This window comes from Lynx rufus, unplaced genomic scaffold (genome assembly GCF_022079265.1).
Source record: "Lynx rufus isolate CCGP_SWC_20201006 ecotype Redwood Valley unplaced genomic scaffold, mLynRuf1.p SCAF_2, whole genome shotgun sequence".
Taxonomy (NCBI): domain Eukaryota; kingdom Metazoa; phylum Chordata; class Mammalia; order Carnivora; family Felidae; genus Lynx; species Lynx rufus.
This window is the reverse complement of record NW_025814834.1, coordinates 149979272-149995397: the sequence shown is the minus strand read 5'-3', so window position 1 is coordinate 149995397 and position 16126 is coordinate 149979272. Positions and strand designations below refer to the sequence as shown.

Genomic DNA, 16126 nt, shown 5'->3' with positions numbered 1-16126 from the left:
TATCTTAAAAAAATTATAGGAGGATTATAAAGTTTGAATGCTCGATTGATCTTGATTAATCTAAAATTCGTGGTAAATATCTAGGAAATTTTATAATAAAACCACACCCAACCAACCTTATTTGATGCATTTAAGCCTCACTGGTAGTTTTTAACACCTGTCACAAATACAATGTCCTCCACAAATATGTGCAGTTAAAACAGATCATGGTCAGTATGGGATATTTTGGACATAGTTATTAAATTATTAAATTAAATATGAATTAAAGAGTAGTATTCCAGTTTATAATATTAAGTCCTCAAGAGGCTTAATTAGTTGCTTGCAAATTAAAGTAGGGCTTTTTAAAATTCCTTCATATATGGCTACATAAAAATATTTTATTGGTGAATATTTATGAATAGTCAAAATTATATCCACACTACCAAATATAATAAAACTTGAGATTCAAATATCTTATCTATCCTAGATAATTTTACCAAAACACATATTCATGTGTCAACACTAAAAAATACACTGTTTTTGGGGCTCCTGGGTGGCGCAGTCGGTTAAGCGTCCGACTTCAGCCAGGTCACGATCTCGCGGTCCGTGAGTTCGAGCCCCGCGTCAGGCTCTGGGCTGATGGCTCGGAGCCTGGAGCCTGTTTCCGATTCTGTGTCTCCCTCTCTCTCTGCCCCTCCCCCGTTCATGCTCTGTCTCTCTCTGTCCCAAAAATAAATAAACGTTGAAAAAAAAATTAAAAAAAAAAATACACTGTTTTTAACCTTGAGACAATGATAATTTCTATTTAATACAAAGTTTTTCATTTTCTCAAATATTTCTCCTCTCTATACATGTACACTTCAACAAGTCAATTAAATCAAATGCTTTACACTATCTCTATCTTTATCCCTCTTCCATATTGGTTATTTGTTTGAGTACTGAATTACTACTGACTAAGTTAGGGAAAGGAGGAGGAGAATAAAGCCATGTGGAAATCCCCCTCCCATGTTCTCTGTCTTCTTTCATATTGTACAGATGAGGTTGTTAGCAGGACTGAAAGCTCCCTGGAACTTCAGCCTTATGAAGAAATGTGAGCTGGACCCTTTTAGCTACTTTAAACTTTTACTAGTCTAAATATTCCTAAAGTTTCCAAATAAAGCTTGGAAGGCTAGGAAATCACAAATTTAAAAACAAACCTAATTTCTTTAGAAGTGGTCTTTTTCTCTCGTTGTTACACATCTAGTTGACAGAATTACAAAAGCAGCAAGAGAAAAACAGCTTGTTATATACAAGGAAACTCCCCTAAGACTATCAGCAGATTTTTCAGCAGAAACTTTCCAAGCCAAAAGGCAGAGACATAATATATCCAAACTGCTGAAAGGCAAAAAACCAACCAAGAATACTCTACTAGTAAGATTATCATTCAGAATCAAAGCAAAGATAAAGAGTTTTCCAGACAAGCAAAAGCTAAAGGAGTTCATTACTACTAAAGTAGCCTTACAAGAAATGTGAAAAGTACTTCTTTAAGTTGAAAAGAAACAGCATTAATTAATAGCACGAAAACATATGAAAGTATAAATCTCACTAGTAAAGGTCAATATACAGCAAGGTAGTAGATTATTATAAAACTACTATGAACAATGTTGAAAAAAATTAAAAAAAAAAAAAAAAAGGGCGCCTGGGTGGCGCAGTCGGTTAAGCGTCCGACTTCAGCCAGGTCACGATCTCGCGGTCCGTGAGTTCGAGCCCTGCATCGGGCTCTGGGCTGATGGCTCAGAGCCTGGAGCCTGGTTCCGATTCTGTGTCTCCCTCTCTCTCTGACCCTCCCCCATTCATGCTCTGTCTCTCTCTGTCCCAAAAATAAATAAAAAAATGTTGAAAAAAAATTAAAAAAAAAAAAAACTACTATGAAGGTTAAAAGACAAAAGTAGTAAAACTAACCATAATAGTTAAGGGACACACAATATAAAGAGATGTAAAATATGATGTCAGAAAAATAAAATAAAATGTGGGAGGTAGTAAAAATGTAGACTTTTAGAATTTGACCAAATTTAAGTTGCTATCAACTTAAAATAAACCATTATGTGTATACGTATATGATGTTAAATGTGAGCCTTATGTTAACCAAAAAGCAAAATCCTATACTAGACATACAAAAGACAATAAGAAAGGAATCTAAGCACAATACTAAATAAAGTCATAAAAACACAGGGTAAGAGAGCAAGAGAAAGGAACAGAGAAGAACTACAAAACATCCAGAAAACAATGAACAATAGGCAACAAATACATACCTATCAATAATTATTTTCAATGTAAATGGACTAAATATTCCAATCAAAAGACATAGAGCAGTTGAATGGATAAATAAACAAGACCAATCTATGTGCTGCCTATAAGAGATTCACCTCAGTTCTAAAGATGCACATGGGTTGAAAGTAAAAGGAATGCAAATGCAAATGAAAAGAAAGTTGGAATAGTAATACCTATATAAGACAAAACAGACTTTAAAACAAAGACTGTAGGTGTACCTGGGTGGCTCAGTTGGTTAAGTGGCCAACTCTTGATTTCAGCTCAGGTCATGATCTCATGGTTCATGAGTTTGAGCTCTGCATTGGGCTCTGCACTCACAGTGCAGAACCTGTATTGGAACTTCTGTCTCTCTCTTTCTGGCCCCCTCCCTCTCATGCTTTCTCTCTCTCTCTCCCAAAAATAAACATTAACAAAATTTAAAAATTAAAACAAAGACCGTAACAAAAGAATAGCATTACGTAGTGATAAAAGGGTCAATCCAAGAAGAGTATATAACATTCATAAATATTTATGCACCCAACATAGAAGCACCTGAATTTATAAAGCAAATATTAACAGACAAAAAGGGAGCAATTGATAGTAATGCAATAATAGCAGGAATAGTAGAGAAAACAATAAAAAAGATCAATGAAACTAAAAGCTGGTTCTTTGAAAAGGTAAAAAAAATTTGATAAATCTCTAGTAAGACTCATCATAAAAAGAGAGAGAGCGGGCCCAAATGAAATCAGAATAAAAGAGGAGAAGTTACAACTGACAATACAAAAATACGAAGAATCATAAGAGACTACCACAATTATACACCAACAAATCGGAAAACTTAGAAGAAATAGATATTCCTAGGAACACACAACCTACCAAGAAATAAAAAAAAAATGTTAATAGACTGAATTAAAAGTGATAAAATTAAATCAGTAATTTAAAAACTCCCCAACTAACAAAAGTCTAGGACTAAGTGGTTACATAGGTGAATTTGACCAAACATTTAAATAAAAGTTAGTACCTATCTTTCTCAAATTATTCCAAAAAAAATAAAGAGGAAGGAATACTTCCAAATCCATTTTACAAGGCCTGCAGTACTCTGATACCAAAACTAGACAGAAACAACACAAAAGAGAAACTTATAGGCCAATAAACCTGATGAATAGCATTGCAAAAATCCTCAACAAAGTATTAGCAAACTGAATTCAACAATACATTAAAAGAATCATACACCATGATCAGTAGAATTTATTCAAGGAATGCAAGGATGGTCAACATCCATAAATCAATTACGTAATACACTATGTCACCAAAACAAAGAATAAAAATAATATGATCATCTCAATGGATGCAGAAAATCGTTTAACAAAATTCAGCATCTACTTATGATAAAAACTCTCAACAAAGTGAGTATAGAAGGAATATATATATATATATATATATATATATATATATATAGGCCAATATAACAAAGGCCATTTATGACAAACCCATAGCTAACATCATACTCAATGGTAAAAAGCTGCAAGATTTTCCTTTAAGATCAGGAATAAGGCAGGGATGCCCATTCATACCACTTTTACTCAAAACAGTACTAGAAATCCTGGTCAGAAGAGTCAGGTAAGAAAAAGAAATAAAAGTATCCACAATGGAAAGGAAGAAGTAAAACTGTCACTATTTGAATATGACATGATACTGTATACAGTAAACCCTACAGATGCTACCAAAAATCTATTAGAACTAATAAATGGATTCAATAAAGTCGCAGGATACAAAATTAAGGTACAGAAATCTATTGCATTTATATAAACTAATGACAAGCTATCAGAGAAATTAAGAAAACACTCCCATTTATAATTGCATCAAAAAGAATAAAATACCTAGAAACATATTTAACCAAGAAGTGAATGGCCTGTCCTCTGAAAAGCATAATACATTGTTGAAAGAAATTAAAGACAACCCATATAATAGAAAAGATTTTTCTGCTCATGGATTGGAAGATTTAATATTGTTAAAATTTCCATGCTATCCAAAGCAACCCACAGATTCACTGCAATCCCTATCAAAATACCAATGGCATATTTCACAGAACTAGAAGGAAGAATCCCATAATTTGTATGGAACCACAAAAGATGGTGAATATCCAAACCGTCTTGAGAAAGAAGAACAAAGCTAGAGATACTAAGCTCTCTGATTCCCTTTCTCTTTTTATCTTATTTTTCCTTCCCTTCCCTTCCCTTATGTTCATCTAGTTTTGTTTTTTCTTAAGTTCCACATATGAATGAAATTGTATGGTGTCTGTCTTTCTCTGACTGACTTATTTCACTTAGTATACCCATTGGAGGCAAATCATCCCTGTTGGAGGCAAACCACAAGAGACTCTTAAATACAGAGAAGAAACTGAGGGTTTCTGGAGGGGTGTTAGGCTAAATGGGTGATGGGCACTTGTTGGGATAAGCTCTGGGTGTTATATGTAAGTGATGAATCATTAAATTATATTCCTGGAATCATTATTACACTATATGTTAACTAACCTGGATTTAAATAAATTAAAAAAATAAGTTCTCTGATTTCAAACTACACTACAAAGCTATGGTAATCAAAACAGTATGGTACTTGCATAAAACAGACATACAGATCAATAGAATAGAGGACCAAAAGAACAACCAAACATGAAAACAATTCCTTATTACCTTGAAATAAGTTGTACAGTTTATTAAACGCAGCCGAGAAAGTTCAAAATATCCAGATATGTTCTGATATTCCTAAAGTCTTCTTTTACCCATTCACTGAGATTTGAGATTAGAAAACACTCTTTCTCTCTGTCTCTCCATATATATATATATATATATATATATATATATATACACACACACACATATATATGTATATATGTGTATATATATAACCAAAATAAGAATGACCATATATATATACACATATATATATATATATGTATTTTGGTTATACATATATATATACACATATATATATATGTATTTTGGTTATACATATATGTATATGTGTATATATGTATATATATATATAACCAAAATAAGAATGACTACATATATATATATATTGACTACATATATATATATATATATATATATATATATATATATATGTTTGTTGTGTTTGTTTTTTTTTTTTTACCTTAGATCCTTCAGGGCCATTTTGTCCAGGAATCCCAATATCTCCTGGAAAACCCTAGGGAACATAGAAAACACAGAGAGTTTACTCAATCGCCATTACTGTAATTCTAGTGAGCATTTGAAAATTTCCTTTGCCGTTCTTTCATGCCCAGTTAAAGTAATTTATACTGCTCAAAAAGTTAATATTAAAGGTTAATTATTGCACAGTTGTTTAACACTGGAATACAGAACTGACAAAGTGTTACGTCCCTTCTAAGAACTCTCACGCCATCTTGGAGTCCTGCAAGGTCACTTAATGTAGTGTTTTGACTTCTATTATTTTCCTCATCAGATTGTAAACTCCTTGAGGCAGTTTTATGTCTTAAGAACTATTATATTCTCAGCAACTATTATATTCTTGACAACCTGGCACATAGTAAGTGCTAAAAAAAGTTATTTTGTTGTTGTTGTCATTGTTGAGTGACTGATTTGCTTCTTTTGGGGGAAAAAAAAGACATGTCTGATGGCTACTTCTGGCCCCTGGGCACTGGCTTACAACCACTGGTTCAGAATATCCCCATGGATAATTCATAGTTCCTGTCCATCCTCCAGATGAGTCTGAAACATCTTCTCATTCCAGGAAGCAAAAAGACTATAAAAGGTATCAAATCTAGAGTTATGTGAAGAGCTCTGAGGGAGCTTGAAGAGGATCCCACTGGGCAGATATGGGATAATACGAACTTCAATAAGGATAAGAATTGCAACGGATTGAAACATATCAAATATTTTTGCTATTCATAAGTTCATAATGATACAACAATTAAAGAACTGCCCTCTTTTAGAGGATTAAAGGAATCCAACTCATTATTTTGAAAACTGGTAAAGAAAGGTGAAGAATCAAGCATTTACTCTACTTTTCTCATGTATACTGTGCCACTACTAACCAAACAGTGGACAAGGGGATGTATTCAGCCAACAAATAAAAAAGAAATGATACAGCAAAAATATCTGTATTTTGCAATCTTCTAATGATTTAATACATCTAGGCATTTGAGTCATCAACTGGTACTAACATCATTAAAACAAAGAGATAACTAGACATTATGTACTTTCTGATGAAAGAACACAGTATCACCTGTAGTCCCACCAAAAATAAATAAGCAAAACTGAATATGGTCAGGCCTCTCTATGTGACTACCCAGGTCACATGACTGGGGATCTTCAACAGCTAAATTGTAAGGGGGAAAAGGGAAATGAAAAGAGAGCTTGTAAGCTGAAAGACATAGCCATAAAATAAGCTTAAACTATAGTTTTAAAAGATGCATACTTGAGTGATAAACCATAAAAGAAAAAAGAACTGCTAACTTTTGGGAGGAGAGAAAGGCTTGTGGTTGTGTTTGATGTAACTATAAATGGGATTGTTTTCTTAATTTTCTCTTTCTCATAGCTCATTATTAGTGTACAGAAACATCACCAATTTTGTATATCAATTTTGTGTACTTTCTTAATAGAAATAGTCTAATCAATTTTTATCAAAAAGCAGAAACTGAATTGGCTTTAAAAATAATAAGTGAAAACATGTCCTCTATTTTCAGACTTCTCACATCTGTTTACTGTACTGAGAAGAGTGACTCAGCATTCTCTCCAGTAAAACCAATGTTTTATTACTCTCTAATCACTAAAGGCTGGAGACAAATTCGCATGCATTTTTTACAGCAAAACCTGGGAACTAAAGTACTAGCAGATTCGATTAGTATCCTGGGAAATCATAAGGGTAAAATATGGTCATTCTTATTTTGGCACTAGTTAGAAGTTCAGAAGCTAGAGTGTCCTAATATAGCTAAGTACATCATGATCTATGGCATATAGTGAGCACTTCAGTATTTCTTTGATAAGAGTTATGAAGTCTCTGTTTTCTACTGAAATATACAGTCTTCCCAGTTAAAAATGGTAAATGGATAAACAATCCACAAATAATTAAATCCAATGGGTAAGTTAATTATGGTATATCAGAAAATGAAATAACCTGGATGTGGCAACCTGGATGTAACTCCAACGTGTTATACTAAGTAAAAGAAGCCAGACCAAAAGAAAGTATACACTATATGAGTTCATTTATACAAAACTTTAGAAAAATGCAAATTTATCTATAGTGACAAAAAGCGGATCACTGGTAGCCTAGAAAGGGTAGGGGCAGGAAGGTCAGAGAGAGGGATTACAAAATGTAAATAAGGAAATTGTTGAGTTTGACAGATATGTTGGCTATCTTGATCTTGGTGATGATTTTGTGTTATACATACACACAAAAAATGTGATTAAATCATGCAATTTAAATATATGCAGCTTACTTATGTCAAATGTACCTCAATATAGCTGTAACAACAACAAAAAAGGTAATTGTGTTTTGGCAGGAAACAGTCTGTAATGATTTGAAGAACTCTAGAGCTCTAGAGAGAAAATATAATTTATTCATTGAACTTGTCCCCAGATCAAATCAGTGAAGTTCAGATTTTGGATTGTTTTGAAAGTAATAGCATATTCAATTTTAATAACTGGTTGAAAATAAAGTATATGTTTTGAGAAGTTTATACTTTCCTGATATTTTATAAAGTAGCTTTAAAATACTCTTGTTATAAACAATAGCATCACTTAGTGCACTTAACTCTCATAAAATTTTCAAATTTTCATTGATTTTTATACTCATTGTGCTTTAAATATACAATAACACAATACAGTTGACTTAAATTTATCTTCTTAGTAGTTTATAAGTCTGAACAAAGTAGAAATGAATACATTCTTAGAAAAACAGTCATATTAAAACAAGATGAAATTAATAAATCATTCAAGATAGGGCAACGCATAAGTTATGGATTCCTAAAAGGCAAAGTTACTCAAAGCCTAGTCTGCTGTCAGCATACTGTATATTCAATAAAAAGTCAATAGCTTAAATTAATGACTAAATTAACAATGAATTGTTTGAATACTTGTATTTTTAATTTTGCAATTTCAAAGTTATTTTTTGTTTAAAAACAAAAAACTACCCTCCCCCAAACCCAACTATCATAGCTTCTATGGAAAGGATTGCAATTTTGCATATGCAAGCAAGAAAGAATGCAGCCAGAGGGAGAGAGGTTCTGTAGGGGAGCATTTCATTTGAGACATGGATCCAAAAAACAATCATAAGGTTTTATTCTTTAACATTTGTGGATGTACATGTCATGTCAGTAATATGGTGAGTCCAAGTAAAAACGTAATAAAAAAAAAAGGATTAAAATGACCTTTGCTGAGTGAGAATAATCCATGCAAAAGTTAATGCCAAAAAAAATATTTGACAGGGCAGAAGTAATAAATTCACTTTCCAAGTAAACTATAGAAACTAAACTTTAGCACAGGGCAGCATGTAACTGCAGACTGAGGAACTGTTCTGTCTTCTGGGAAAACCACAAACAGAAAATATGCACTTCTGGAAAAATAAAGGCAAAATAAGAAATTCATCTAGGTATATGGCTTTCTTTCACTCTCTTTTGCTGTTTTAGAATTAAAATACTGTCAAAAACAGTCTTTTTTCATTATGATATCATTGAAAATCTTTGCAAATGATTACTGCTATTCATATATTTTCGCCTTAGCCATTCTATATTTTTGAGTAGTAAATATAGCACAGCTGAATTCCATATATATGTAGCATTCTAAAAACTCAGCAGAGAAAATCCAGAAACAAAGACAATGAAAATTCCTTATAACACAAGGAATTCCTTATATACTCTCTGAATGACTTTTTAAATAAGACTTTAAATATTAGCAGTATGTTTGAAGTCACTCTTAAAAGAACCTACAAAGTCAATTGCAAAGTCCACTTTTATTTTACTGAAATCCACACAAAACCATACCAAGCTTACAATTTTAAGATAAACAATGTCGACCATTGTTTGATCCTTAGGTTTGGATAACCTATGGTGACAAAAAGCAGGTCAGGGAAGGGAGGATCATGAGAAACAGAAAGGAAGTCACAAAGGTGAACAAAGAAATTTTGGGTTTTGATGGATGTGTTCACTATTTTGATTGCGGTGATGGTTTCATGAGTTACACATATGTCAGAAATTATCAAATTGTACAACTTAAATAAATATAGTTTGCTATATGTCAATTACACCTCAATAAAACTGTAAAGCAAAAAGGTAATTGATACTGGGTATTTTTAGATAATCACTGCCCTTTGGTAGACAACACTCTGCAATTATTTGAAGACCCTTAGAAAACTTGTCCCCAGATAAAAATCAGGTAAGCTCAGATTTCAAATTGTTTTGGAGGTAATAACATGACTATGATTTTATACTTACCTTTGGATAAGTATCATTTCAGGTACTCCATTTCTATATATTTGATTCATGTAGAATTATTATGAGTGTCTTTATTAATTAAAGAGTATCAATTTATTCATTCAACATGTTACTATGTATCAGCCATTGTTCTTGGCATTGAACATATACTAGAGAACAAAAATATTCCTTGGTATCATAGAATGTATATTCTGGAGACTCTTTATCTCAGATTCTCCCTTTTTCAGTGTGTGTAAGTTTGTGGCAAGGGGTGGGAAGTTAGGTGATTTAAAAGCTGATTTATATTGTTATGAGGAACTGGTATATATTGATTTCCTACTTTTGTTCCAAATGCACAGCCATAGTCCTGGGCCACTCTATTTTGTTTCCTGTTCTTTCGTGTCTCCAAGTGGAATGAATATTGTGGCTACTTTGTTTCTTTCTAAAATGAATCTGATTATTTGACACTCACACCTATATTTAGGCCTCAGGGAAAAGAATGCACTTTACTCCAAAAACCTGGCCTTGGAGCTATAAGCAATACTTGATCAATATATTAGCTTATCTTCCTTTGGAGAATGGAGAGTATATTTTCAACTGTGTGGGTGGCTGTACTATGTTACTAGAGGCATTTTGAAAACTGTATAAGTGGGTGCAATGGTACATGTAGATACTGGGCATCAAAGATGTAACATGTAGAGGGCATCTTCTTTTTTATCTGCTCACCGTCTCTTTAGGAAAATACTCTTCCCCAATTTGCAGTCCATGTGCTTCTGGTCCCCATCCCAGTTTCCAGGGGTAAGTAAATAGCCCAAATCTTGCCAATTACAGTATTCCATCCCCATGAGTACTGTGATTGATTTAAAGATGATCATGTACTCCAAGCGAGATTGGCTGGAATCTACCTTAGAATATTTGCTGGAGCTATAAAGAAAGAAGAATGCTTTCTTTTTGCTAAGATTGCTAACTGTGAGGGAAATATAAGCCTAGAGTTGCCAAGGGCCATATTTTCCACAATGTGTTCTTGTGAATGAAGCTAACAGACATAAGTAAAGCTAATAAGTGGAGAGTGTCCTGATTATATTCATCAAATTCCTGTATTTGGCCAAATGTCTAGGCATAGATACTGCTGGATTTCCTGATTACATTAGCCAATCCTGAATTTTGCTTAAAACTGTTTGAGGTAGGGGAGCACCTGGGTGGCTCAGTTAGTTAAATGTCTGATTTCAACTCAGGTCATCATCTCATCATTCATGAGTTTGAGACCCAAATTAGGCTCTGCACTGACAGCGTGGAGCTTGCTTGGGATTCTCTCTCTCGCCCTCTCTCTGCCCTTCCCCACTCACTCTCTTTTTCCCTCAAATAATAAATAAACTTAAAAAAAACTGTTTGAATTATGTTTTGTCATTTTTAATGGAAGTAGAATTGACTAAAAAACTGAATTATTTGTAGTTTTAAAATATACATAGCTTCCTTTTATACCTCTGCTGTAATACCCTTGCCCTCTGTTTCTATTTGATAAGTCGGCTCTATTTCATCAAGTCTTTGCTCAAGCAACCATACTTCTTGGAAGTCTCCTTTAACTCACTGCCCCAGGTTCCTTCATCATATAATTGGTTGCCAACTCAAATATAACATGATCTGTGAAGCTTTTCATGGTTTCCTTTAGCCAGAATCAGTAGCTTGTTCCTTTATATTCCTATAGAACTCTGTTAATATGGCTATTTAGTAGTAATCACACTATACTGTAATTAAGGGTTTGTTTTTTTATTCCAATAAAATGTGAGCTCATGGAGGAAAATAAATGTATCTTACTCATCTCTATATCTCTAATATTTAACTTAACATGTTGCTAGCGACAATTCTCCATGGTCTCTTATATTTTTGCACATTATACAAACGAGATGTTAATTATTCATTGTTCCAATCTATATTTTCAGGGATTTTTGTATAGTAAAGGTGGCTATAGAATCTCCCTCTGTAGCAAAAGGCAGGAATATAAACTTCCATATAATAATAATCTTTCTGGAATACATTTTTTTTTAAATAACTGACCATTATAAAAGATTCAGTTTCTCTAAGTTCAAAGTTCCTCTTATGTAATATAACCACTGCTTATGTAAATGTCATCTAGCCCTCTTTGCATCACCCTGTGAGAAGGCTCAGAAAATCAGAGCAAAAATACTGATACTCTGGACATTGCTATTGCTAAGAATAATAAACAGTCCTTTGTCTCTGTCCCATGAGTTTTGTGTCTTCTAATACAATCTGTGAAACTCTCAGGCTAATTTGTTGGCTTGGATATAGGATAAAATTTCAGATTCTTCACAGTCTCTGACAGTTCTGATGATGAGAATGGGATACAAATGGAGACACAGCTTTCTGGAAGAGGAAGTGTGAGGGCCTTACCAGGTGATTAATGGGATTTGAGGAAAGTCCCTGGGAATAGGCAGTGAGCATGTTAACCAAATTTTATAGTGAACCAGGTAATGAATGGGTCTCCACTTTATTGCCTGCTAAGAGGAGCAACTTGGGGAGATGGGTGTAGGCCAAGTACTGGGAACCAGAAGTATTTTCAAAGACGGTTGCCTTAGTTGTTGCTAATTCTCCTTGGAGTGGAAAGACTCCCTCATCAACCTAGTAAACAGCCTCAGGCCCACCTCAATGTAACTACAGTAGTAAGTACTATTAGTGACAGCAACTAACAGTACTAAGATTCAACCTGGGTAGGCAGAAGATTCTGTCCCCTTTCAGACAGCAGTTATGGAAACTCCCACCTGAGTTTAAAAGGACAGAAATTTGTGATCATTACTGGAAGCAACCAGGAAAATCAATAAAACTTTGGCTGGTTCACTTGAGAGATGAGGGGACGGGTTCCATATACAATACAAGAATTGTGGTAATAAACTTGACTATCTAGCTACTAGAAGTCTCTGCCTTGATACCACTTTGAATCGAAGGACTTATGCAATTTGGCACCAACCTAGTTTTACAACCTTACCTATTACTCTATACCAACACATGGAATCTGCATCAGCTAGCCAGTTTCATTCATTATTCTGTAAATCCACAATGCATATTACCTAGGATCTGTTTATGTGATTTATCCTGCCTGGAATGCCCTCCCCTTTTCCTGCCATATACTGATCAACAATCTAATTCAAGATCCATCTTTTCCATGAACCTGTCCCTAATCCTTCCATCTCCTGTTAATCTCTCTCTACTAACACTGTACTATAATGCTACTTATTTAATTCTTACATGATGCCTTTACTGTTATCTAAAAGTATTTGTATATATCTTATTTATCCCAAGTAGACTGTAAATTGACACAAATTATGAACAATATATTATTTTTGTGTGCATCCTATAGTGTTTACTATGCATAGCTTTGTACACAGTAGGAATATGAGAAATTATTTGTTATTGACTAATTCAACTGATTTCATCACATATTTCTTTCAGCACAAGTTTTTGAGTAACAACTAAAAACATAAAATTACTCAACTAAACCCAAGTGATAAAAGATAACAAAGAAGTAACTAGTTTAATTAAAGAGAATTCATTTGGACTAAGATCGACCCAACTGGCCATAGGCTGGCTTATTCAAGTTAAGTCCACTGAGGTGCTAAAATGTACATTTAGAAGCATGACTTTATTTGATATGAGCAGACTCTCCAAATAAACTTCAGCATTTGACTCTAGGGAAGACCGCCCTAGTGGAAAAAGAGGACCCACTGGTTGGCCACTTCTAATATCTCTGTGATTAGTGGTCTCAGCTCATTTTTGTAGTAAAACAATTGGCTCCACTTACCAAGAACATCGTCCAAAATTCAACTATTTGGCAATCTCAGTAGTCCATGGAGGTTAACAGCTGAATCAACAAACATTCTCACTACCAAGCTACCACATTTGAAGGTGGTTTGCTGCCAGAACTGGGAGGAAACATGGGATTAGTGCTCAAAACTGATGCTGCTATGCCGAAAGAGTGAATATGCCTGTGTAGCACTTTCCATATGTTTTTGTTAAAAGCAAACAAAGAACTAGCATAGAAAAAAATTTAACCTTATGTTTTAAAGTACATGAAATTTTATCTTGGGCCATCGCTAATATTTACAATTCAGTGAATAGGTAAATGCAGATATATTTACTTCTCTGTCACTTTAACAATTTGCCTAGAATAAGCACAACATTAAGGAGAAAAAAGCTTTGAAGAGGTTTGAAGTGACATTTATTGAGATGATCTTTAATGATGAACAGTCTCTTCAATATCAATGGCAAATAACTTGGCATTTACAACAAAAACTTAAGAGCACTTTGCTTTCACTGACTTTTATGAAGATCCGAGCTTCTGAACTAGCAAGAAATATTGTACTAGCAAGAAATATTGGCCAGTCTTGTCCTGTCGTATTGGCAGTACAGATGACAACTTGTATGGTATGATTAATTTGAGGAGTATCAAAGTTTCTAATCACCCACAGATTTTTTTCTGCTCACTAAATGACACCTCAAATTCTACAATTCAAGACTCATTACATTGGTTCCAGGTTTCTGTTTAGTGTTAAAATGTAAATATCCTTGAAAGGAGATTATGTTGAAGTTAGCTGTTCTGCTAACCATTTACTGCTTGAAATGAAATATATTTATCAGGTCTTTCTTCCATAAACAAGCTTTGATGGGAAAGGTAAATTATGGAAAGGAAAAGAGACACTGGTTATTTGAGATGGACAAGAACTCATGCTCAAGGGAAAGAACATAGGAGAAACCAGAGGTCATAGGAATTAAGTTTTTGGCTATTTTATAATTTTCTCTGGGGACGAAACTGATTCTAGATTATTTTATTATTATTCTGATTATTTTAAGAAAATAATTGATTTTTAATTTTTAATTTTATCAAACTGAATTAATCTTGATGTCCAGGAAAAAAGACAGATAGAGACAGTGGAAGTTTTGACACGGTTTGAATTGAATATTGATTTCTTGCATATAAATGCCTTGAAATCAAGACCAAATCTAATTGACCTCAGCATTTTTTTTAGTGAACATATTGAGAGATGATCTGTTGAAAAGGAAGAATTATAACTGGACTGTCTAAAGAAAAGCCTAAAAGGAAGAGATCTTCCTATAGTTAGGTAGACCTTTGGGTTCTAAGGATCAGACAGTCATTCACATCTACATGACTGTCAATCATATTGTATGGAGAGAATGTCAGAGATTACTGCCACCATTAAAAATATAAAATGTGTATATGTGGTGGTCTCTGTCAGAGCATTGTTTAATTCACGAGACTGGTGCCTACAAAAATCAGTTGGATTGTGGAGAATGACTATAGACTACCACAATCCCACTTGCAGCTGCTGTGTCAGACATAATATTATTACTAACACAGATGACTAATGCCTTCTGTATTTGGTATGTAATCACTGATTTGATAAATGCATTCTTTTCCTTCATAATCAAAAGAAAGTTAAAAAAAAAAAGAGTCTGCATTCAAGTGGGGCCCTTCCAATCTGGAAGTTATCAGCAGTTCATCTTCACAGAGACAGATAAGTATTTTACAAGAGTTTACTTTCCTTCCTTTAGAGCCTCAACTAGCCCAGTATCTAGAAAATTATAGAATGCCTAATCCACAGGCATGGAACCCCACAGAGAATAGTATCTGAACAAGATACCCTCTCTGTATCAAAGGAGGTACCAGAGTGTGCCTTCAGTGATTCATTGACCTTCACCTAATCTGTACCATCTAGAGGTAGCTAGTCTTACAAAACATTGGAACTGCCTTCTAAAGTTATAATTGAAGCCAACTTAAAGGAAACAATATAAAAGGAGTACCACCCTTTGGGATATAGAGTATTTTTTAAGTCAGAGACCTGTATATGGTGCTTTTGTCCACAATAGGAAGGATACGTGACTTTGGAAACCAAGGAATAGAAGTGGATGTCATCCTATTTACCATCACTCCCAGTGACATCTAGATTTTGTACTTTCTTTCCCCACAACCTTGGACTTTTCAGGGTTAGATATCCTGTTACCCAAAGGGGCTCTCTCTTGACAGGAGACAGAGCAAACATCCCACTAAGCTAAACATATGGCTGCCAACAGGGCACTTTGGACTTTTTATGATGAGGTATGGGCAAACAAGAAGAGGAGTCACCATATTGGCATGGTTAATTGACTCTGAAAAACGAAGATGCAAGACTGCTTTTACACAAAAAGGGCAGAAAAGAATACACATGGAACTCAGGTGATACACTGGACATCTCTTAGAAGTCTTATCAAGAGCTCATATTCTTCAGTAATGAAGATTAAGGTTATACCACCAGGTAAGCCTCCAAGATCTACTGAGGTAATAGCTGAGGGTGAAAGGAATTTAAAATGGAGAATGAAGGAGGGAACAATGAGTAC

General features: G+C 34.1%; 1 protein-coding gene across 1 annotated transcript in view; it reads right to left on the bottom strand.

The window, feature by feature from the left end:
* The window catches only part of COL24A1 (collagen type XXIV alpha 1 chain), a 413841-nt gene that overhangs the window by 257208 nt on the left and 140507 nt on the right, over positions 1-16126 (bottom strand). The window contains exon 20 of the mRNA XM_047085469.1: positions 5425-5478. Within this exon, the coding sequence (XP_046941425.1) occupies positions 5425-5478 (54 nt within the window). The remainder of the gene's footprint in view (positions 1-5424; positions 5479-16126) is intronic.